This window comes from Nasonia vitripennis, chromosome 1 (genome assembly GCF_009193385.2).
Source record: "Nasonia vitripennis strain AsymCx chromosome 1, Nvit_psr_1.1, whole genome shotgun sequence".
NCBI classification, from domain to species: Eukaryota; Metazoa; Arthropoda; class Insecta; order Hymenoptera; family Pteromalidae; genus Nasonia; species Nasonia vitripennis.
In genome coordinates this window covers 6,403,657-6,424,560 of record NC_045757.1, presented here as the reverse complement: position 1 = coordinate 6,424,560, position 20,904 = coordinate 6,403,657, and the positions used below count along the sequence as shown (strand labels likewise).

The window sequence follows — 20,904 nt, the reverse complement described above, 5'->3', positions numbered from 1 at the left end:
CACTTTTTTTTCCCTTCCGGGCTCGATTTTTATATTCGTTCGAAGCGCGAGCTACGCGCGTCCTTCTCGGGAGGGATTACCCGGTTTCTCGCGCGTTCTTTAAGACATCGGCTATGAGGATTGGGTACATTGGACAGTACAAAACTCGAGCACATCGACTGACGCAACGAAATCCCAAAAGAAAGTCTCTGCAAAACAACACTATCCGTACAGGTACGCACATTTCGAAACGCAGAGCTCGGCGAAGTCCATAAGCTATTTCTCGCGCTTATCCCCGCGAATTCACACAATACCCCAACCTACATACTTCGCGTACACAACAAAACCCCGCTCGATCATTGAAGGTAATTACTCTCCTCCTTCGCAGCTCTCTCTCTCTCTCTCTCTCTCTCTCTCTCTCGCTCGGCGCGTTTTTTAATTATTCACTCGCGCGCGCGGGCGCAGCTCCTTGACTTCACAATACATTTATACATCGCCCTCGTAACGCGGAAGAGTATATGTAGAGACTCTCTCGCTCTCGAAAGAGTGGGTCAATTTTCAGGTCCTTTTTTGCTCCCGAATAAATTCCGCGCGTGACTGATGAAAGCGTGGCCAAAGGTACGTGCGACTTTTTGATCAAGGGTGGCTTTGCTCTTTTTTCCTCGCCATCGCAGCATCGGCACTGTTTGCACACCCGCCGCGGCCGAGAGGAAAGAGGCACTTTTTTAACTGGCGCATTGTCTGCGCACAGACTTTATAAATCTCTCACATACGTAATTGCGGGAGAAAGGTCTTTCCTCAATTTCGAAAATAAGAATTCTCGGGTATTCCGCGAAAAAAAAAGTCTATAAAATATAGCCCTGCAGTACACGAGGAGAGAAAAAAAAGGTGAGCGTATGTGTTCGCGTGTGCGAGGCTCGATGAAAAATTCATTGACATTCCCGGTAAACCGGCGCGCGCGCGCGCGCGCGAAGATTTGAACGCCCGGCGAGACCTGAAATAATGCAGCCACCGCCGTGCGAGGCTTTACAGTTAACGCTACTGCGCTGACGACTGATTGATTTCTTTCTCTCGCCCGATACGACGCGGCTATCCTTTATTATTTTTTTTTTGCCCGACGTGACTTTTCGCTTTTGTTATCGTGCATTTTTTCCCGCTTTCGAATTTCGCCGCGACTAAAATTGAAAGCCGCGCGCTTTATATGCGTTAGATGCGACGGCTTCGGAAAAAGATAGGAAAAAGCGCGTTAATTACAAGGCTTCGATTAGCGGTACAGATTATTTATTAACGCACGCGAGAGAGGGACTATTTGTACGTAATATTATCTAATTTCGCGCGGGTACAACACCGAGTGTCTTTAAGCGCGGCGAGTCCTTTCACTTGTCAGTTATCCCCAGCTGTAAATTCTTCATATCGGCCTCTGCTCATCGCTTCGCACAATGACTACCCGATGATCCTTTTCATTAGGAGGCGCTTTAACGTCTCTCTCACGACTTTTTTAATTTACGCGCGAGCGATTTTTTTTTATTCCGCGGAGTCATCAATTCGGGACGCTGATAATCATGTTTCTTTCGCGACGACTGGCGTTAATGGCAGTTTACGGCAGCCGCGGGAGAATCTGCGCGAGAAACTATATAGCATGAGACTTTTCTCTCTCTCTCTCTCTCTCTCTCGTATATGGTCTTATCGGATATAGAGCTATTTTTAGCCCGAGGATTCACCCTCGTACAGAGAATAAACCGTTTTTGTTGCCGCTTGCATTCCACGATTCGGAAAACCCACACGAAGTGAAAAAAAAGAGATCACCGCGCTTTCGTATAAAAATTGGCTCTAGCGCGTAGCTGCAGCTCCGTCCCGTTACGCGCCGGCGCGCTATATGCTAATCGCATTTCGTTAATTGTTCGCCCCGGCTATTCCCACGCGACTGATACAGTATACCTGCGCCGCGGCTCTGCGCGCGCTTGGCCCACATTACTTGGGCCGACGAGCCTTGAGTGTTGTTCCTCAAAATTACGATTTATCGCCGAGCTTTCGGTTATGCTCTTTGAATGCGTTAATTGCTCTCGGTTATATGTTTATGAATTTTTCCTTTCTTTTTAGCTTGTTTGAGTGAGCCGAGTGAGTTATTAGTGTGTGCGTGGAAGAAAGTTGCGAAAGAGGCGACGATCACTTTGCAAGCGCTTTGACGTTTCGATTAATTTTTACGACGTTTAGAGGAATTTTGCCTGGCTTATTGTGTATAGAGGCATACTTTGATTCTTTTCTTTTTTATTGAAAATTTCGAAATCAATTTAGCTCGAGAGAGGTCTTGCGAGCCTTGGTTCCTAATCCAATTACGCGTGAATTTTAATCTCTGCTCTGTGCTTAACTGCGTTGATTTCTGTCACTGGCTAAGCGCAAAACCTTAATACTGAATATATTTAAACGATACCTTCATCAAACGATATCACTTCCATATCAGCTGGCCAAGAAGACGATTGTTGTACTCTCCCAGACAACTACAGACCCAACAGGGCCAACTCGCGCATCTGCCAGCCAGCACGGTCCATTGTCCGCCGTCTTCGATGGGTGCCTGCGCAGAAGACACCAGATGCAATTCCCAGCTGTGGGAGCCAACCTGCAAACTGGTGCAATCACGTGAGACTGTATTATATAGACAGGTTCCGACCACTGGCAAGTCAAAGCGCCAGTTTGGGAGGCGAAAGGTCCATGGATCGATTGCACGGAGAGCCATGCCGAATTTTCGCGAGCTTACTGCGAATCGGGAGTCATCGATTGCGGATCCGATCAGTGGAAGGCCACTTGCAAGATGACCACCAACCGCGATATTCTCAGGAGATTTGGTGCGTTCGCATGAACAAGAGCATCCCGAATTCGTGGTACAAGATACAGGAGGCGTTGAGAAAGCCGAAGGATGGACGCTGGCCGTGACTGCAGGCGAATCGATCGAGGTTTTGGAATTTGTTGCTGAATCGAGTGTACTTGTAATACACATTCCTTTTGACAAAATCCCACCACACGGTACGTTCATTTGAAAAGCATCAAATTCGCGGAACACCGCGAGAGCCTCTCTCGCGCCTCTTAAATCAAGTCAAACATACATACATACATATCGAAAAGTTCAACACGACTCGGTCTCCGCTCTATACAAGGCAAATTCTTTATCCCGTACATCCCGTCCTTCGCCGCCGCACATACGCGCTTTTCACAGCCTCGAACTGGGTTAAGGAGATTCTCGCGGTGGCTCGCTCGACTCTTTTTATTCCACGAGTATATACGCTATTTTATTTCATTTTATTTTATCCCCCTCTCTGTCCTTCTCTCTTCCATTTAAGCTCGACGCATCAGGATCACTCACGACGATCCTTTGTCGCGCGACGACATTAATATCGCCGATAATTTTTCACAATCGTGCTCGCCACAGCGTCTCCCTATCATCCTAAGGTCAACACTCGCGGAGCCTCCTATAACCGCTTGGAATTTCGGTGCAGGTGTCGTTGTCTCTTTCTCTCTCCCTCGCAGATACATACGGTATACAGAATCCGCGTATACACACGAGCTGCGAAAGAAGGAGTGAGAGCGCGGAGGAGGAGCGCCGTCGGTGGGGGCAGCCGCATAAGTAAGCGCCGGCTTTAGGAAAAGTCTTCATTCCGATAGTGAATCCACCGGCACACGCGCGCACTCGAGGACGGTCTGAAAAAAAAAACAATCGAAATATTAATTACAATCATTCCAGTCGACGCATGTCGGCTACGAGCCGTCGCGTGTCTCGCGAGTGATTAGGAGAAGATTTCGAAGCTCGAGGTTGTCCCGACAGCAGCTGAAGCTTATACTCCGAATAGGACGACGACGACAGGTGTGTTGGTGTGTATCTGTGTGTGTGTGTGTGAGAGAGAGAGAGAGAGAGAGAGAGAGAGACGCTATCGCCGTTTCCGTTGGCAAGTTTACGAGCTGTACAGCTCTGTGTGTTTCGGATATGTGCGAACCGCGAGCGTACTAACAAGACGTGTCGAAGGTCGTGCACGCTTGAGAGATCTCATCGGTTTGCACGTTGCGCGCCTTCTTCTTTTCTTTGCCTTTTTTCTTCGTTCTTTTCAACACTCGTGTGTGTGTGTGTGTGTGTGTGTGACGACGACTCGTGTTTAGTGGTCGATGAACCCTCACTCGCTTTTTTTCGGGTAATTAGCGGGCAAATATTTGAATTTCGAAATATGGAAATCGCTTTTTTCTTCTTCGAGTGTAACGCATACAACATTACGTGGCTTGACTATAATAGATAATACAAACAAAAAAAAAAAAAAATCGTTTAAAATCGAGGCTCTCGTAGCCGCTTTAATATAATAGCGCGCTCGTATCACATATACACGTATAGCATCCGACTTTAGACAGGCGTGACGCGCACCCGTTATTCCGTGAAGAAGAGCAACAATGCATGTCGAAATATTGATTTGAGGGAGTTTCGCGCGCATTCGGAATGCGAAATCGAGGCCGCGATGCAGCAGACAGCGCACGCGCTGGAAATGTAATTCCCAGTAGTAGACGTAAAAAATATAAAGGAGAGAATCGGGCGCACGCACAAGCGCGCGACAATATGCCTAATCTACTTTTCGAGCAGCGCTTCTGCGGAATCCGAGCCGAAATCACGTATATAGGTGTATATATATATATATATATATATATATACGTAGAAGCGATCTCTCTCACGCGCGCATAATCGGAGCGCGAACGCGAAAGAGCCGGAATTTAATCGAAGTGCTCTATCGAAGCGAAGAAGTGGCGAGAAAAAAAAGAATTATGTATAGGAGCTCGAGCGAGCTAACCCGCAAATTCGCTTGACACAGTTTCCGAGCGCGAGCGTCGCGCGAAAGATTTGTCGCCGCAATTACATTCCGCGCGAACGTTTTATTTCTCACGACGTGCTTCACCGCGATGTATACAGTATACTGCACACATACGCGAACACCTGCGCTAGATCAGATAGGATCGCAGGCGACGAAACTGGCTTTTCGGCCCCGAACTATGCTGGCGAATAAACGAGGCGGCCGAAAAAGTGAAATTTTTCGGCTCTAGAAAGCTCCACATAATAGCATTGCATGCGTATACACTCATACGGTTATGGGACGGGTTTGAAGCTTGCCAAATCCGGAGTTACGACGAGATGAGCTTCTGTGCGAGCGCGGACTAATTTAAAAAGATCTTTCAAGCCGACACCTTGCCTGATTAAACGTTTAACGAGCTCTCGCAGCTCCGAATTTCGAGCGCCGACGAAAGGAAAGATAAAGCAGCGACCCGCGCGATCCTCGTTAATGGGCCGAACGAGGCATAACTGCATACTCGGAACTGAGTCGGCGAGTCAGAGAGAAAAAATTAGCCGCCGCCGCCGCAACGCGCTTAGCTGAGCGCAGCCGTCAAAGAGAAGCACAAGTCCGAAGTTTCGCAGACTTCCGATAATTATAATTATATTTCTCGTGTATTGCGCAACTATGGCTTGTTTAATTTGCCGCGAAGAAGAAGTAGGAGGAGGAGGCGCGATTCAATATAGCGCGCGCAGCGACGGCCTCTATTAGCGCGGAAATTGAGTTGTGGGATAGATTTTCAAAGATCGGATACCTACAAACGCATGTCGCTCGTACGGTTCTCTTGATTGCTTCAATTTCTCTCGCCTCCTATATAGACACGCGGGCGTATCACTTATATGCGCATGTTCTAGGAACTAACGAATTTCGACGGGGCCACTTAAGGCCTGGCTTCAATTGACAAAGGGCCCCGAGAGAATTTGCGAAAAGGAAAAAAATTCTATAATAATGTCCTTTCCGCGAAGGAGCAATTGGCGGCGCAGTTGCACGCGATATTTTCGGCCGGGGCTTTATTTGAATCGGCCAATTGAAACGTACGAGAGCGCTTTGGACTGGAGCCAGCTGCCGGAGAGAGCTTGTGTTATATGCCTTGCGGGACTCGCGCCGAGCGAGTTTGTATAAGGGTTGCGGCTCGCTATGGTATTGCAGTGCTTTATCGATTTGAATTTTCTCGAGGCTCGCCTCCTTTGAATCCTGATTCCGGAATGTTCTTCTCTCGGCGCCGGGGGTTGGCGGTGTAACTCTATACACGCGAATTTATTTCAGCTTTTACGATTTGAGAGAATTTCGAGAAGGGAACGGTCTACACCGTCGACGAGCGAACTTTTGGCGGAGCGTTATTCATTAAGCTGACGCATCTGATAAGGATTACCCGCCGACACTTTCTTGAGAAAAAAAAATGCATTCTTGCACCTTGATATGGATCAGCAGGTAATCCCTGTCGCCAGATACAACCGAACCTTCGCGACTAAAGTGTCTCTCGGCAAAATTCAGCCATCACTCCGTTCGACGTCCTTACACTCTCGCGGTATAAAAATCGCGATGCAAACGTCAGCTCGTTACACAAAGCTTATATTCCCGTTCGCGGTAAATACCGCTGAGTCCGGTAAAAATCTCAGGGAATTAGAAACGCGAGCTCTCCTATATAACAGAGACGTATTCGCGTGTACAGTAAGAAAGCGCGGTAGCCCGGCGCGCGTCGATAATCGCACCTTATCGCGCGAGATTCACGAGATTCCCCGATGGTCACGTTTCGTTTGCTCTCGCCGCTCGCGCGCGCGCGCGCGCATTACAATGCTGCTATTTTCATAACAATTTAAAAGTCCAGTCCGAGGCTCTCGTTAAAGACCCCCTGCAAGAGAGCTTTACAGTTACGTGAATGTTAATTTCGATGCCGGGCCTTTTTTTCCTCATTCGGATGCACACACGTGCCCGCGCAGTCGCGGCATTTTTCGTACATAGATGTTTATGGGAGAGCGAGAGAAATGCACACATACACACAGCCAGTTTTTCACGAGTTACGTTACGCGCGCATATAAAGGGAGAAACGTAATACACCAAGTACACGAGCGCGACATTGTAAGGAGTTTTTACATAATTTCCGTGTCATCGAAATACATTAGCTGCGTGTGGCACGTGAGTTACATAATATTCCCTACGCGCTGGTATCGCGTTACGAGAATTCGTACGTGCGCGTACTTGTAATCGCTCCCGGTGTATACAATACATTGATTCTTATACGGTTAAGATTCGCGCGCGAGCTAATACGGGATTCTTTTCTCGTGCGGCATCTTCCTCTCGCATCGCATGACGGGGATGACGAGCAAAAAGTCATCGATGTCAAAGCAACCGCTAATAGAATCATTCATATATCCTCTTCTCCCACAGTCATTCAGCCGTCATTTCTCAACTATATCAATCGCGTTAGAAAAAAAAGAAGACAACAGTGGAAGAAGAAGCGGCTTGTATATGTATACCCACCCACAACAATGGTTCACACGCGAGACTATACGCGAGTTTTTTCTATCTCTCTCTAGAGGGAATTGCGGTATACACACAGAGTCCACTCGTCAGTCGCGTCACGCCCACACAAATCAATCGACTTGTGCGAATCTCCGAGGTGGTGTCGAGCGGCGCCGGATTTTTTTCGCACGCCTCGAACCGAATGCAGATGAGACCGGTGCTACCGGGAAGACAGCGTTTACACGTGCATTCTATCGAGACGCTCGAAATTGAGAAAAAGCCGCCGCGTGATCGACGATGGCGAGGCGAGAAAATCAATTAAAGAAACAAGCGCAGATATCGATCCGGGCTAATTTCTCCAAATTGCCTCCCGACAATGAGCGCAATATCCACATCAATCAGACTCGCCGACAAAAGACCACCCAAACCGCGCGCGAATCGATCTGGATCCACATGTGAGGAGGAGGAGGATCCACCTGCCCGCGCTTCATACGCGTAAGATACATGATACATTCCGCGAGATCGTCAATTAAGCAGGGGTAAACATATTTGCTTTCTACCTCCTTTTTTGCCGGCGATCTAACGGTGAAAGTCGCCGTGTCGATGACTCGCGCAACGGCAGCACACCACAATGGGCCGAGTACGAAAAGCCATGTATATACGCGACTTTTTTTCTCGCGAATACACACTCACGCACGTGTCTGTCTGCGCGCGCCGTACACAATAAAGCAATGACTCTCGAAAGTCTCGTCGGTTTTTCGGATACCGGCGCTGACCTTCATTTTCACCGGCGAGAAAGAGAGACTTTTGATGCGAGATCGCGGAAATAGGCATTGTTGTCCCGGAGAGTTATATGCAAATTTCTGCCGGTGCGAGAAAGTCCTGCTGCTGGCGGGTTGATTGGTGGCTTTGACGTATATGCGCAGATATTTTCGGCTGCTTACGGAGAGAAATTTGTATCTTGAGTTATTTCTGCGCGCTGAGCAAACATCCTCCGCTACTTTCGATAAACAGGCCAATTTGGAGTAAGATAACTCGACGGTATTTTTATAATAATACGATAGGATACTTCGAAAGCTTACCTCTGCGATATGTCCTTAACGGTCGAGGCTACCGATAAAACAGATCTCCGGAGTCGGCGAAGGTACCGGTAACCGGTGAAAGGTATACAGCTCGCGATGGTACACAGACTGCGGCATCGGAGATCGGCAGAAGCAACGGGAAGGCGTCTGCAGCGTCGACTCACCATCAGGTGTCGGCTGCGTCGTCCTACAAGTGCGGCGTTTCGTTATCACTCTTTCAAAAATAAAACATACCATTAACGATCGTATATCATCAGCGAGAATAAGCCGCTACGAACAGGTTTTTCAAATTAATGCACGCGCATAAAAATAATCTCAGCCGTAAAGCGAGCCTTAGAATATTTACGATCTCGCTATTAAAATAGAACGATCCCATTCGATCCGTTTGCGAAAAAAAACGAAAAAAAATACCAATGTCGCGAAGAAAGTGTACGCACAATATAATCCCATAGCGCGAAAGTGTCTCAAATTCAATAATCTCACGCCGTAAAGACACCTCTCTCTCTCTCTCCCTTCTCTCTCTACCTCCGAAAAAACAATGTACAGAAGGCGACGCGGCTCGTTTATACGCATCATCACGCTCTCTTTCTCCTCGCAGAAAAAGCCGGGTCGATCGGTAACGAGCGCTCGTGCGCGAGAAAGAAGCCAAGCGACGCGTGTTATTGAGTGATTATGGGGACACACGCTGCAAAAACTTGTATCCACTGCACACACGCCTCTGTACGTCGAAAAGAGTCTCGCGTTGTTTTTCTCTCCTTCGTCCTCTTCGCGGGAGAGACGTTTTATACACATCGATCTTCTCCAGCTTCTCTCTCACTCCTCTTCCTATACATCGGTGTACATTCCTCTTCTTCTTTCGCTGTGCGCATCTCCGCCTGAAAATCCGAGGAATTTATTGCAGACGTTGCTATCAATCCAATTTTCCCGAACACGTGCGCCGCGATCCGCCGGGAAAAAACGATTCAACGATAACGAGCGCCATAATTTTCGGTAAACAGCCTACAAGCGCGCTGCAGTAGGATAGACCGAGAATCGTAATTGAACACGAGCCGAGAGAGTCAGGGCGTAAAAATGACCCCCGACGGCCTTTAATGGCATACAGAGAGAGAGAGAGAGCCTGACTGAGTGAGCTTAGACTCGTTTTATTACCTCAAGGATTTATACGGTCGCCATTCTTTAATTAGAGAGAAATTCGCCCTTTTTCCGACGATAATGCCTTATACAACGAGATATTTTACGAGCGTGTCTCAATCGCCTCGTATAGCTACACCGCACTTATGCACACTATGTGAAAAACTAACCTATAAAACATACGTACTTACCAAATACCAATTAACGCGTCTAATCGACCGTGCGCTACTTGCATAGGCAAACATGACCAGCCGGCTCCTCCTCGTGCTCGCGCTGCTGGCGGTTCACCTCGTCGACGGCGGGGCAGATCCAATTCCAGAGCCCTGCCACAAGGCCGAGTCTAGGGAGAGTCCAGTCTGGAAATTGCTCTGCGAGCAGCTGCTGAAGAGCGTCGGAAGGAGCAATGCATCGGAAGCAGCCGCGGGTGACGGCAAGGCGCTGAAGGGCGGCGTAGAGGGCGTTGGGAGGCAGGTATGTACGGCGCTTCGATCAGTCTGCCTATAAGCTATAAGTATTATTGTAGAACGTGTTTACATTTTTTGACGGTTTTTCAGACTGAGCCCAAGAAGGCGGTGGTGAACGTGAAGCTTCTGGAGGACGTCTCGAGCCCGCAAGAGTCCAACAGCCTCAACTCGCGACAGCACAAGGCTTTCTTCGTCGACTACCCCGCGTCGCAGCGCGTTTATCAGGTATGTATTATGGTACATATAACGAGCTTGTAAAACGCGCGCGCTTTTACAGCCGCGATAACTGCCTCTATCGCGTCGCTCGTAAAAAGCCGAATTAAGACAGTGCGCGTAGCAGAGTAAAAACATGGCGTACGCTTCCGCAGGACAAGAGCAGCAGTAGCGTCCGGAAGAAGCAGCAGAAAAAGCCACCGAGCAAGAGCAAGAATAAGAAGCCGGAGAGCGAGATCTTCTTCATACGACTGCCTCCCACGCCGTACAGCTACGTGCCAGGCCTGGGCTACATCTCGCAGCCGCCGTCCTTTTCCACGGCGTCGCTGGCGGGCTCGCTGACGAAGCCGCCACCGCCGCAGAGGAATACCTTCATTAAGCTGCCGATCGAGTTCGTGAGCAACGGCAAGCCCACCGCTGTCTATCGCTGGCCATCGCCGGCACCTCCGTCCAAGCAAAAGCCGAGCAAGACTCATCATCAGAAGTACAGGCCGGACAGTCCGATAATTAAGCTGAACAGGGGCCCGTACATTTTCGACGGTAGGCCCAAGAGCGTCTATCTCATGAAGAGGAATCCCGCGACGAGGCCTAATCGATTCTGAGCTCTCTATAGTACATATTAGGCTGTAAATAATCGTTGTGATTTCTTTTGATTTATTCGACTCTACATTTTTGTTTGTGTTTTTGTTGGTCAGGTCTTGAGAGAGAGAGAGAGAGAGAGAGAGAGAGAGAGAGAGAGAGAGAGAGAGAGAGCATCAAAATTAGGATAATCGTTGCGAGGTATGCCGGGAGTGAGAGAGAGAGACAGTATAATAAATTGACGCGCGAGTTCTTTTTCTCTCGGCGATAAACCAAAAATTTAAGAGAACGAGAGAGGGAATCCGATTACGAGGTGTAGCAGTGTAGCGAGAGAGAGAGAGAGAGATCCTTTTTCCGAGGATAATCGCAGGCCGATCTTCTCCCGCGGCGATGTGACTATAAGAGTCGCCGCGCTCAGTGAGAGAGAGAGTGCAAGAAAGAAGAAAAGGGGCAGCCAGAGAGAGAGAGAAGAGCTCTCGCATTATGGGAATTGAATGATGCAATTTAGAGCTGGATTGTCTTGCGGTCGCGGATAAATCCTGCGTTTATGCTTTATTCCAGGGCTCGTATACCGTATACCGTCGCGCTTTGATCCTCTCGCCGTGTATAATGTGTGCGTCGGAGAGAGAGAGAGAGAGAGAACTGATGATGACTGCGCAATGGATATCATTGATTTGTTTGAGGATCACAGACGCGGACGCCGACTCGGATCGTATATGTCCGTGAGCTTTTTTATCGCTTTTTCTCTTATAGTAATTCAATTTTGTGATTTATCCTGCGTGCATTTATATAAGTAAGTGTAAGTTTACGAAAATCAAACGAATATGTGCTGTACGTTTATACTGTATAAGATACGTAGGATATTTATTGTATAAGCCAGCGCTCGGCGTACACGTGCGTAGATTTTAAACTAGAGACCTACGCGAGATATTTTTGTACTTTTTTTTATACGACGACGATGTACGATCGCACTCAAGGCGCATTATATACTTGTAAATAGACGAGAGCAGAGCTTCACACGTGACTCTCTTCATTCCTCCTGATTCTGATATAATATACCTTTAAATGTTATACTCCGGCGCTCTAAGTATCCAGGAAGTCGCTCGCTCAATCATCGTTTTGGCCCGAGAGCAGCCCGGCAATTACCTAAAAATGTGCGAGTCGCTTCTTCTTCCGAGTATTAAGTATATACAGCCTTGTGTCTGCGGATGATCCCGCAATTTGCGGAGCCGGGAACAAGCTAGAGATTTTATCTACGTGCGTATATATAGCAGGTCGCGCAGTGGCTCTCAGTCGTGTGCGGCGTTATCGGCTCATCGGTGATTGGCGAAAAAGAAACGAGCGACGAAATTTGTATAAGCACACGGGTCGTTGCTCCGTTCGTGAGATTACGGCAGTCGCTGATGTTTCTGCGATTCGTCACGCGCGGACGTGAGGAAAGAGTAGAATTATCCTTCGTCGGGGTGATGAATGTGGGGAACGAAGATTTGCTCTTTTTTTATAATAATACGTATATATAAATACTTTATTGTGCAGCTCGATTAGACTTACAATAATCGTACATAAAAAATATTAAAAAGTTCTCTTATTACAAGCGTCCTAGACACGCATACACCGGTTTATAGCCGTCGTATATATATATATAACCTCGCATTCATTTACACTTATGTATCTACAAAATAGTCCAGCAATGATGATTAATTGATCGGTTTGATGAAAAATTTAAGTATTATCGAACTATACTGAATAGCCTTGGCGAGTATCGGTCGCGCATGAAAAATTTAATTGCTGTATTTACGCGCATTACATGTATATAATAGTATGGAAAATTGAGCGGCATTTCAGTCTTCTAGAAAGATCGCGCGCGATCATCGATGAGTAGTAAGTATATCATTAGTAAATAGTCGAAATAGCAAAAGCTCGTGTATATTATAATATATCGGTATAAAAGTCCTACATAAAAATCAGTCGTCTCGTAGCTTCCAAAAATAATTTGTCCTTCGTTAGTACAGAGAATATACCTAAAAAGAAAAAACACTCGAGAAAGAGTCGTGCGTCTCTTTCACTACCCTGCATAATCCCCAAGAATTCGAATCGATCGAAGCCAGTAGTACGGAGAAGATTACCGAAAAATCCTCCCGCGCAGGAATGCCATCGTGTATATAAGTATACGTTTCGCGGCGGCGCTTTATGCTTTTGAATTTCGAGAAAACAAAAAGAAGAAGAGAATAGCACCCGAACGAAAGCGGCGAGGCGCCTCCGGTTCACACTCGAGCGAAGATTACTACGGCAGCAAGGGATGGTAGTAGACGGGCTTTCGACTCTTCTCCATCACGTAGAAGGCCTTGGGTTTACCGTTGCCGGCGAAATGCTTGCTGATGCTCGTGGAGGCGGATTTACCGGTTATCACTGCCGGCGCGTAGTAGTAAGACACGGCTGCTGACTTCTTCCGGTGCTTCTTGGCTCTCGTGCCCTGGTCCAAGGAGTTGCGAGTGTTGCCGTGGACGTCGTTGTTGGGGTTGGAGTCGTGCCAGCTGTTGAAGTGGTGGTGGTGACTGTTGCTGTTCCGGGACATCGAGTCGGGGACGCCCTCCAGGCGGTAGGTCTTCTCGCCGCTCGTTGACGACGTCGAGGAGAAGATCTTCAGTTGGGTCGCGTTGTCGGTGTTTTTGGTTCTGAAAATACCGGGGTCAAGGCTCGAAGGTTAAATTTCGAAATCGTCGAAGTGGAAATTAAAGATGATATCGAAATGATAATTCTCACCTAGCTTCGGCCAGCTCAGGATAGCTCAGCCACTTGTCGTTGTTCCTGCTAGGCTTCTTCTGAGCGTCGCCCACGAGCTGCTCCTGCGCCAACTTCTTGAAGTAGTTCATCTTCTCCGCGACCTTCTGCCTCTCCCTCTCGGCCTCCATCTTCTTCCTGGCCTGTTCCATCCTCAGCAGCGCCATCTGTTTCTTCTTCTCGTTGATCTTCTTCACCAGCGGCAAGTTCCAGTGGTATATCTTCGCGGGTTTCCCGTTGTTCCTGAATCCAGGATTAGGATTGGCCACCGTCACGTTCGGCCGTTCCTGAGGTTTCGAGAAGCTGTAGTAGGGCGGACTCGCGGGCAACTTCACCACATAGACGTGACTGTCGTGAGCCGAGCCGCTGCTGTGTCTTCTTCCGTAGGGCGACTGGTGCATCCGCTGAAGCGGAGAGCTGAAACCTTCCGGTCCAGCCAGTCGTTTTCGGTGGTGTCCATTGGCCGAGTTACCTTCGGGTAGAACCAGAGGGATCAGGCCCAGACGGTTGAGGATCGCGGCGTTACTCGTCCGGACCGTCTCGTAGTCTTCGGCCGGCAGAGCTGACGCTGCGCTCAGCAGCACTGCCGTCAGGAGACAGAGTCTGGAATGCAGAATAAGTGGATGTAGTGTGTGTGTGTGTCTTTTCTCTAGGTTTTTATTCGATTTTCCGTGTTACAAGCGCGAGGGGAACCTGTCGGACAAGCTCGAGCGGCGATAGCGCGCGCGAAATTTACAGGACCAGCTACACACACTCGAGAGAAAGAGAGAGAGAGAGAGAGAGCGAGCAATTACAGCGATTCCAGGCGAGGTTTACATACGCGCGATTGCGATCTCGACTATATAACTGAATCGAGCTGTTATTCCGTTTGTTATCGGCGAATCGGCCTGTTCGATCTCGGCTTATCGAGAGAAAATTATGTCCCGAGAATTTTCCCGTACAAAAATCGCCAAATCGATCACCTCCTCGCGTACGTCCTTCCATCATCAGCACACACACACACACACACACACTATAGTTCAATCTCCGGTATACACACAGCTCTTTCTCTCTCGTCGGGCCGTCCTCTCAGCTCATCGCCGGGAAAAATATAAAGGACGTCTCGAAAAATCGATTAAGTAAACTCGCGACTGCCACCGCCTCCTCGTAAAAGCGTCCGATATTCAAAGAGAGGGCAGCAACGTTGTCGTGTTCTCTCTCTCTTTCTCTCTCTCTCGACCTCCCAAAGACAGCGTCGCTCTTGCGCCGCGGCGCATCACACTTCTTCCCCCGCGACTTTTATGGGACACAAGGCTGCGGTGATGCACCGGCAGCGCAGAAATTCAGAGAGAAAGAATCTTCTCGAGAGAGGGAACCTCCTCGACTCTCTGCGAGTTTGTTCACCTCTCACAGGAGCTGCAGAGGAGAGGGGCGCGCGAGAGATATCTTTACTGCCGTTTCTACACTAGCCGCCGGTAAGTGAAACTCTCGCATTAACTCGCCGCGTATAGAGTGTGTGTGTGTGTGTGTGTGTGACTCTTTTTTTTCGCCGGACGGCTCTCGGGATTAATAATCCCAGCGGTGCGTTTGAGATTAATGCTCGATTTAATTCTCTCTACACCGCAGGTCCTGTGCAGCGAAACGCCGAGAAGGTATAGAGGAAGAGAGATATTCGAATAAAAGCGCACGCGATCGGTCTTCGCGTCATTGTTCTCCTCTTCCCTCGCATAATGCGACTGCGGCGGGATATACCCGGGGCGATAAGTTATTCCATACCTACAGGCAGACGTTCGAAATATCGAGAGACCGTTTGAATGGCTCGGTGATGTCGGAAAAGGCGAGTCTGATTGGGTACATTGTCGATGGCTAAGCGCGATCGGCGACGTTCTCACGTCGAAAAGCGTCTGCTCATCGCTGCAGCACAGAAGAAGTAGAGGACAAAAAAGGGGAGAAGAAGGTACACAAGAGCTGGAAGTGTGGTATCTATACAGTCCCAAGAGAGAGAGAGAGAGAGAGAGAGGAGGGCAAAAAGCGCGATAGATCGGCCATATACTCTCAGCTCATGAAGAAAACATCAAAAGTGGCCGCGCTTACGCGGAATACACATCCCTGCGACACACACACACAAAAAGCCTCCGCGCGCACTTTTACAGTTAAACGCTCGTCCGCTCTGGATTAGATTCTTCCGAGAAGAGCCTGTATACGAGTCACGTATGGCCATGACTCACCTGCGCCGATGGTTCCGGCGAAAGAAGAGCCGTGTTGTCCCCGTGCGCGGGAAATACTACTTAGATTCGAACCGGTTCGAGCTCTGGCGAAAAAAATGAGTGCACCTGACAGAATTCTTCGTGATCGTCCTCGTCTACTTCTGATGCGACGCTTCCGAGTAGGAAGGCAGCGCGCGCGGAAAGAATGGGGAAGCGAGAGGAGGATTTTACGGCCGACTGCAGCTCGCGTGTGTGCGTGCGAGGAAGGAAGGAAGGAAGACGGGAGAAGGAGAGAGTATTATGGATATTCATGAGTGCCGCTTCCGGAGATTCGGCGGTGATTCAGGGAAGTTTCTTCGAAGTCCAGTGTGGAGAGGATTGAATGGGGTCGTTAATATCAAATTTTTATTTTCGGTTTAAAAACCCGCAGCAAGACATACCGTCAGACACTACTCACAACGTGGTAAATACCTGAATATTAAAAAAAACGAATCCAGCCTCTATGCACACACAATGAAGAAGTTAAGGCGCAAAGGGCCGTCGCAGTTCGCAGAAGCTCTAACCTCTTCTTTGCCGCATACTCTCCTGCGTTCCTCACACACACACACACACACGCGCCTTCTTTCTCAAAGACGAAGCAACAGCAGCAGCAGCAACACAGAAGAAGGAAGAGGAAGAAAGGGGGGAAGAGAGAGAGAGAGAGAGAGAAGAGCCAACGCACCGTCAATGGCCTATCGTAGCCATACGCGCCGCGCTCTGCTATATATGCTCGCGAGCGCTGCGCAAAAAGGAGCCACGACAGTGTAATTCGCACCGGGGCCGCGCAAGAGAGTATAAGTCAGTCGACTTTTAGGAGCGACTCTCGTAAAAGTCGCTCTTCTTTTCGAGACCCAGAGCGAGAGGCAATTTCAATTTTTTGCCCCGAGTCCCTGCGGTGCACAGTGCAGCGTGTAATAGATTTTTTTTTCGTTGCTTCTGGCGCAAAAAGAGCCGCGTTTTGAAATTTCAATTTTCGTTTCATCGTTAAAACAAATCCGATAATCCAACGCAGCAGCGGCAGCTGGCGAATTAAGCCGTAAACTCGCGTATATATAAGCGAAATGAGAAAAAAAGTCCGTATACCACATCCTCTCTCTCTCTCACTCTCAACGCGTTAACGAACTCCCCCTACGCGCTCTCTTTAACGATCGCCCTATAACCATATACACTGACGCAATTAAAGCCGGCGTTGATGCGCGCGTCGAGCGAGCGGTGAAAAAGCCAACGCGAATATGGACTAACGAAACCGCGCTGATTAATCTTTACGAGCTTAACGCTTCTATTAACGTTAAATATTTTCGTGGAAGATATCTCTACATAAACCTATAATATAACGTTTATATACAGACGCGCGTCTCTCTCTCTCTCCCTAGCTCTCTTTCTCAGCGCCAGCTGATTAATGGTCCTGTGGGCCGTGAGCGCGCAAGCAACCCCCGCATGTAATATACATGCGCGCGGGACTGTCTCTGCTGCAGAGCCGCGAGAGGCATCGATTTTCTCTGCGCGGTGTGTACACTGGCCGAGAGAGAGAGAGAGAGAGAGTCGCTCCTTGTACGGGGCGCGCGATCGAACACAAACACACGTACAGGGACGACGACGTCCTGCTAGGAGTTGTAGCTCCCAGAGATAGCCATCGCGACGACCTTATAGGCTGCTGCTGCTCTGCTATTCTGTCAATGTTGCGAGGAATGTGCCGCCGTCGCTGCTGTGTGTGTGTGTGTCGGATCGAGGGCGATTTTAGAGGAATTTTATAGAGGGGAATTTTTTAATCGGCTCTCCCTCTCTTGTGTTATATTTTTTTTTGTTCGAGACACCCTGGTATTTCTTCGCTTTTTCTCTCTCTCTCTCTCTCTCGGTTTCTCTCCGCGCGCGGTATAGTGTCAAACTAGAGGTAGACGACTGCGCTGATAAGCGGCTCGGGACAATCGGCTCGTCGAGACTCGAACAGCGCGGCTATTCACGAGAGGAGGAACTTTGCCGTCGCTCTCGGCAGAGATGTATACGCTTTATCTCTCGACGGCTCTAAGTGCGTTAGATTCTCTCTTTTTCGAAACGCACGGCTCGAGCTTCCCACGAAGCCTGATAAGGTGGAATTCAGCTTATTTTTCCGTCAAGCGCGTGTATACGATTCAATAAGAGAAAATAAAAGCGCGATTTTGATATACACACCCGTCGGTAGCGCATCGCTCTCTCTCTCTCTCTCTCTCTCTCTCTCTCTCTGGCGCTTAAGATTTTAATCGCGCCCATCAGTCCAAAGCCTGTGTGAAATAAAATCAAGCATCATCTACGGCGATTAGAATCTATATACCTACCGGCTATAGCATATCAACTGCTCTCTCACGTCCCTTTTCTCCGGCAAAACAAAACGAATTAAAACAGCCGCACGTGTGCGCGCAAGAGTATAAGTGTATAAGAGAGGCGAAAGGCCGAGAGCATATAAGCGCGGCGCATTGCATAACGGTGCAGCGGCTCGCGGTGTTATGTCAGGAAGAGCTGCGAGGGAACGAAGCGGAAAATGTGGGAGAGAGAGAGAGAGAGAGAGAGAGAGAGAGGAGTTTTCAGTGTCAGTACCCTGCATACGCGCACATGCGTGCGTGTGTGTATAACGAATCGCGTGCGCGATGCGGATGACACGTAATATTATGTGCCGCGGAGAGGAGTGGCTACAGTGCAAGATCGAGTTGGAGTCGCGCATGGGTTGCAGGAGATTAGAGCTCGAATGACGATCTCAAGACGTGTGTGAAACGGATATTATAGATCCAGTGCGCGCAGGTAACCAGAGACCTACGCGACGCGTTCGATTAGTGCTATGTGTACGAAAAGTAAAAATTCGAAATAGCTATTTTATACCGTAATCTCGCGGAGATGAGCCGTGCGAATGTCGTACGCTGTACGGTACACACACACACTCTAGCTCCTCATACCGGTCACTATACGTACTCCACCTACATCGGGCAATCGCTAATCGTGTGCTCGCGTTCCAGTTCTCTGCGTGGGAACGAGTATCCAGCTGCATTCGTCGCTGGCCCCGTCGCCGCTGATGTACGAGCTGTGTGTGTGTGTTTAAAAGGGGAAGCTTTCAATTGGACGGGTTTCTGTTTACGGACCGGCTCGTGTATAATTTCAGAGATATGGATTTCGAGAGAGCTGAGCTCCGCAATTGAACGACTTGCCGCCGCCGCCGCCGCCGCCGTAGGGGAGTACCGTTCGCGAGTGTATGTCTGTGTATACATACTATTAGTTCCGTCCTTCTTGCGGGAGTTTTAGTCCGCGAGATGCTTATTGCTGGGCTTGAGCAAATATTGTAATGTCATTCCGCTCGATAATTACGTGTAATTTAAAGTCGTTGCATTGAATGCCGGTTTAAAGGAGCGCGCAATTTCGCTGTCAAGCTACGTTATACCGCGAATTGGAAAAACTCTCGGTATTATAATTGCCTTTTCGAACAGCGATTAAGCCTCTTGTAATAACAGCGTGACTACCCAACTGAATTATGCAGAAACCCCCCTAAAAAAAAGAAGGCTAAACTACCCCGGCTAAATGAATTTCCCGAAGACAGCCCGAGGGTCCGACAGCTTTCGGCTCTTTTATATTCTCTCTCTCTCTCTCGCGTGCGCATTTACCATCGGCCTCCGCGCAACGAAAACGAACACTATACGTACGCACAAACACGCACACATAGGCGGAATAAGAAACGCAGCCTCGAGTGCTGCAGCAATAGCAGGAGGGATAAAAGGACGAGCGCAAACACAAAGTGCGGACGCGAATGGGAGCTGCGCGTGTCGCGGCAATTATTCCCCAACACACACACACACACAGAGCCTGGGGGTGAGATCGCCAATTAAATCGTTAGCCCGAGCGGTCGCGTTTCTTTCTCTCTCGAGAGAGAGAAAATAAAAGTTTCGCCGGTTCGAGAGATGAAAAAAGCGACTCACCTGAGAGCTTGGCGCGTCATCCTTTCTCCCTCCTATGGCTGACCTTCCAACACGACTGCGTTTTTCTATGTCACCGAGTGCGTATCCTCTATGCGAAAATCGCACAGCCGGGCCTGTGGCGAGTATGCGGAATCCTGTGTCGTGACTGCGCCGTGCGAGCGCGCGTCAAGTACTGAGCGCCGAAAGCTCGCCGCCGAGCTGTAACCTTAGCCTTGCGGCCGAGCGGTGCTCCTGGAGGGGAGAGAAGCCTCGCGATTGGCCGAACTGTACAGGCGTGTATTCGCGCCGCACAGGACTATCGTAGCTGTATTATAGTAGGCGAGGATAAGCTCCCGAGGGTTTATAATAGACACATTTTTTTTTAACGGTGATGGATCGTTCCCTTCGCGTCTAATTAACGAAATGGCTTCCGCCCTGAAGTTAGCGGCGTAATTAGCACCTCCAGTATTATTACGCGCACTTCTTCCTTGTTTTAACATCGTCCACACGGGCAGATAACCGCATTGTAATTCCATACGAATGTAATTTCATTAAGGTAATACAAGCCTGATGATGATGATGACGATGACGATGATCGTCTAGCATTTTTCCCGCCAACGTCGCGTTTAAATCTTAATCGTATTTGCACTGCCTTGTGTGTAGACACTCGGCGCTCGCACAGAGTCACGAAGAGACTCTCGTGGCAAAAAGAGCCAAGGGATGTATCTGCATAAGTATAATAGCCAGCCGCGAACGCGAGAGAGTCGGAAATTCCAGGTTTCAACGCGGGGGGGAACCTTAATTACCGGCGCAAATAAAGCAGGACGTCGTACTGAGGCCCGTCGAACAAGGTAATCAAGAGTTACACAAGTTGGTACATCTGAAAATCGACCATCGACTGCGAGAGATTATCGCGCCGCTGCAGTTACAAATTGCCGCGAGATGCCGGACATAAATTATTCATGCGGTAGCGGCGGCTCGATTAAAACTCGATTGCTCTCCTAGTTGCCGGGAGGGAGAGAGACTTGTGGAAATCGGCCGATTTTCCCGTTCGGCGCTGGTATACGCCGCGGCTTTGGGACTCGTGCCAGTAGAGGATTATGCGAGAACGGTACAAGGCGTTGTTTATTGTCCGCCGGTTTTCGTCTCACCCAGAAAGCGATCGGTAGCAACATTTCTTGCCGATTTGCCAAATCTCGCGCATAATTTAAGCCTCT

The 20,904-nt window shown here is 48.9% G+C and overlaps 3 protein-coding genes across 5 annotated transcripts in view; 1 reads left to right on the top strand and 2 right to left on the bottom strand.

Moving 5' to 3' along the window:
- LOC100677965 overlaps positions 1-3,140 on the bottom strand; it is a 43,120-nt gene extending 39,980 nt beyond the window's left edge. The window contains exon 1 of the mRNA XM_031922351.2: positions 2,411-3,140. The gene's annotated coding sequence lies outside the window, so the exon portion shown is untranslated. The remainder of the gene's footprint in view (positions 1-2,410) is intronic.
- Positions 3,141-3,626: 486 nt separating this feature from the next.
- Positions 3,627-11,786, top strand: LOC100679286. Of its 3 annotated transcripts, none has more exons than XM_016985198.3 (4): positions 3,627-3,835; positions 9,749-9,982; positions 10,066-10,200; positions 10,344-11,786. In XM_016985198.3, the coding sequence occupies exons 2-4, from the start codon at positions 9,755-9,757 to the stop codon at positions 10,788-10,790; spliced, it is 810 nt and encodes a 269-aa protein (XP_016840687.1). In that variant the 5' UTR covers positions 3,627-3,835; positions 9,749-9,754; the 3' UTR covers positions 10,791-11,786. The 3 variants fall into 3 exon arrangements, with proteins under 3 accessions (XP_016840687.1, XP_016840693.1, XP_031778214.1); XM_016985204.2 differs by having other exon boundaries at positions 3,668-3,843; XM_031922354.2 differs by lacking the exon at positions 3,627-3,835 and having other exon boundaries at positions 9,047-9,982.
- Positions 11,787-12,274: 488 nt separating this feature from the next.
- LOC100679311 lies at positions 12,275-20,114 on the bottom strand. Its single transcript, XM_003424954.5, has 3 exons — positions 19,709-20,114; positions 13,531-14,151; positions 12,275-13,442 (listed from the first exon to the last, which is right to left on the bottom strand). The coding sequence occupies exons 1-3, from the start codon at positions 19,726-19,728 to the stop codon at positions 13,052-13,054; spliced, it is 1,032 nt and encodes a 343-aa protein (XP_003425002.1). The 5' UTR covers positions 19,729-20,114; the 3' UTR covers positions 12,275-13,051.
- Positions 20,115-20,904: the final 790 nt, after the last annotated feature.

What these genes read in the sequence shown, in the direction of transcription:
- LOC100679286 (XM_016985198.3), top strand. Translation starts at nt 9,755, where the DNA reads ATGACCAGCCGGCTCCTCCTCGTGCTCGCGCTGCTGGCGGTTCACCTC. An exon ending in TAGAGGGCGTTGGGAGGCAG is followed by an intron (nt 9,983 to 10,065) that starts GTATGTACGGCG and finishes ACGGTTTTTCAG; the next exon opens with ACTGAGCCCAAGAAGGCGGT. An exon ending in CGTCGCAGCGCGTTTATCAG is followed by an intron (nt 10,201 to 10,343) that starts GTATGTATTATG and finishes ACGCTTCCGCAG; the next exon opens with GACAAGAGCAGCAGTAGCGT.
- LOC100679311 (XM_003424954.5), bottom strand. Translation starts at nt 19,728, where the DNA reads ATGACGCGCCAAGCTCTCAG. An exon ending in ATGACGCGCCAAGCTCTCAG is followed by an intron (nt 14,152 to 19,708) that starts GTGAGTCGCTTT and finishes TCTGCATTCCAG; the next exon opens with ACTCTGTCTCCTGACGGCAG. An exon ending in CCTGAGCTGGCCGAAGCTAG is followed by an intron (nt 13,443 to 13,530) that starts GTGAGAATTATC and finishes CGGTATTTTCAG; the next exon opens with AACCAAAAACACCGACAACG.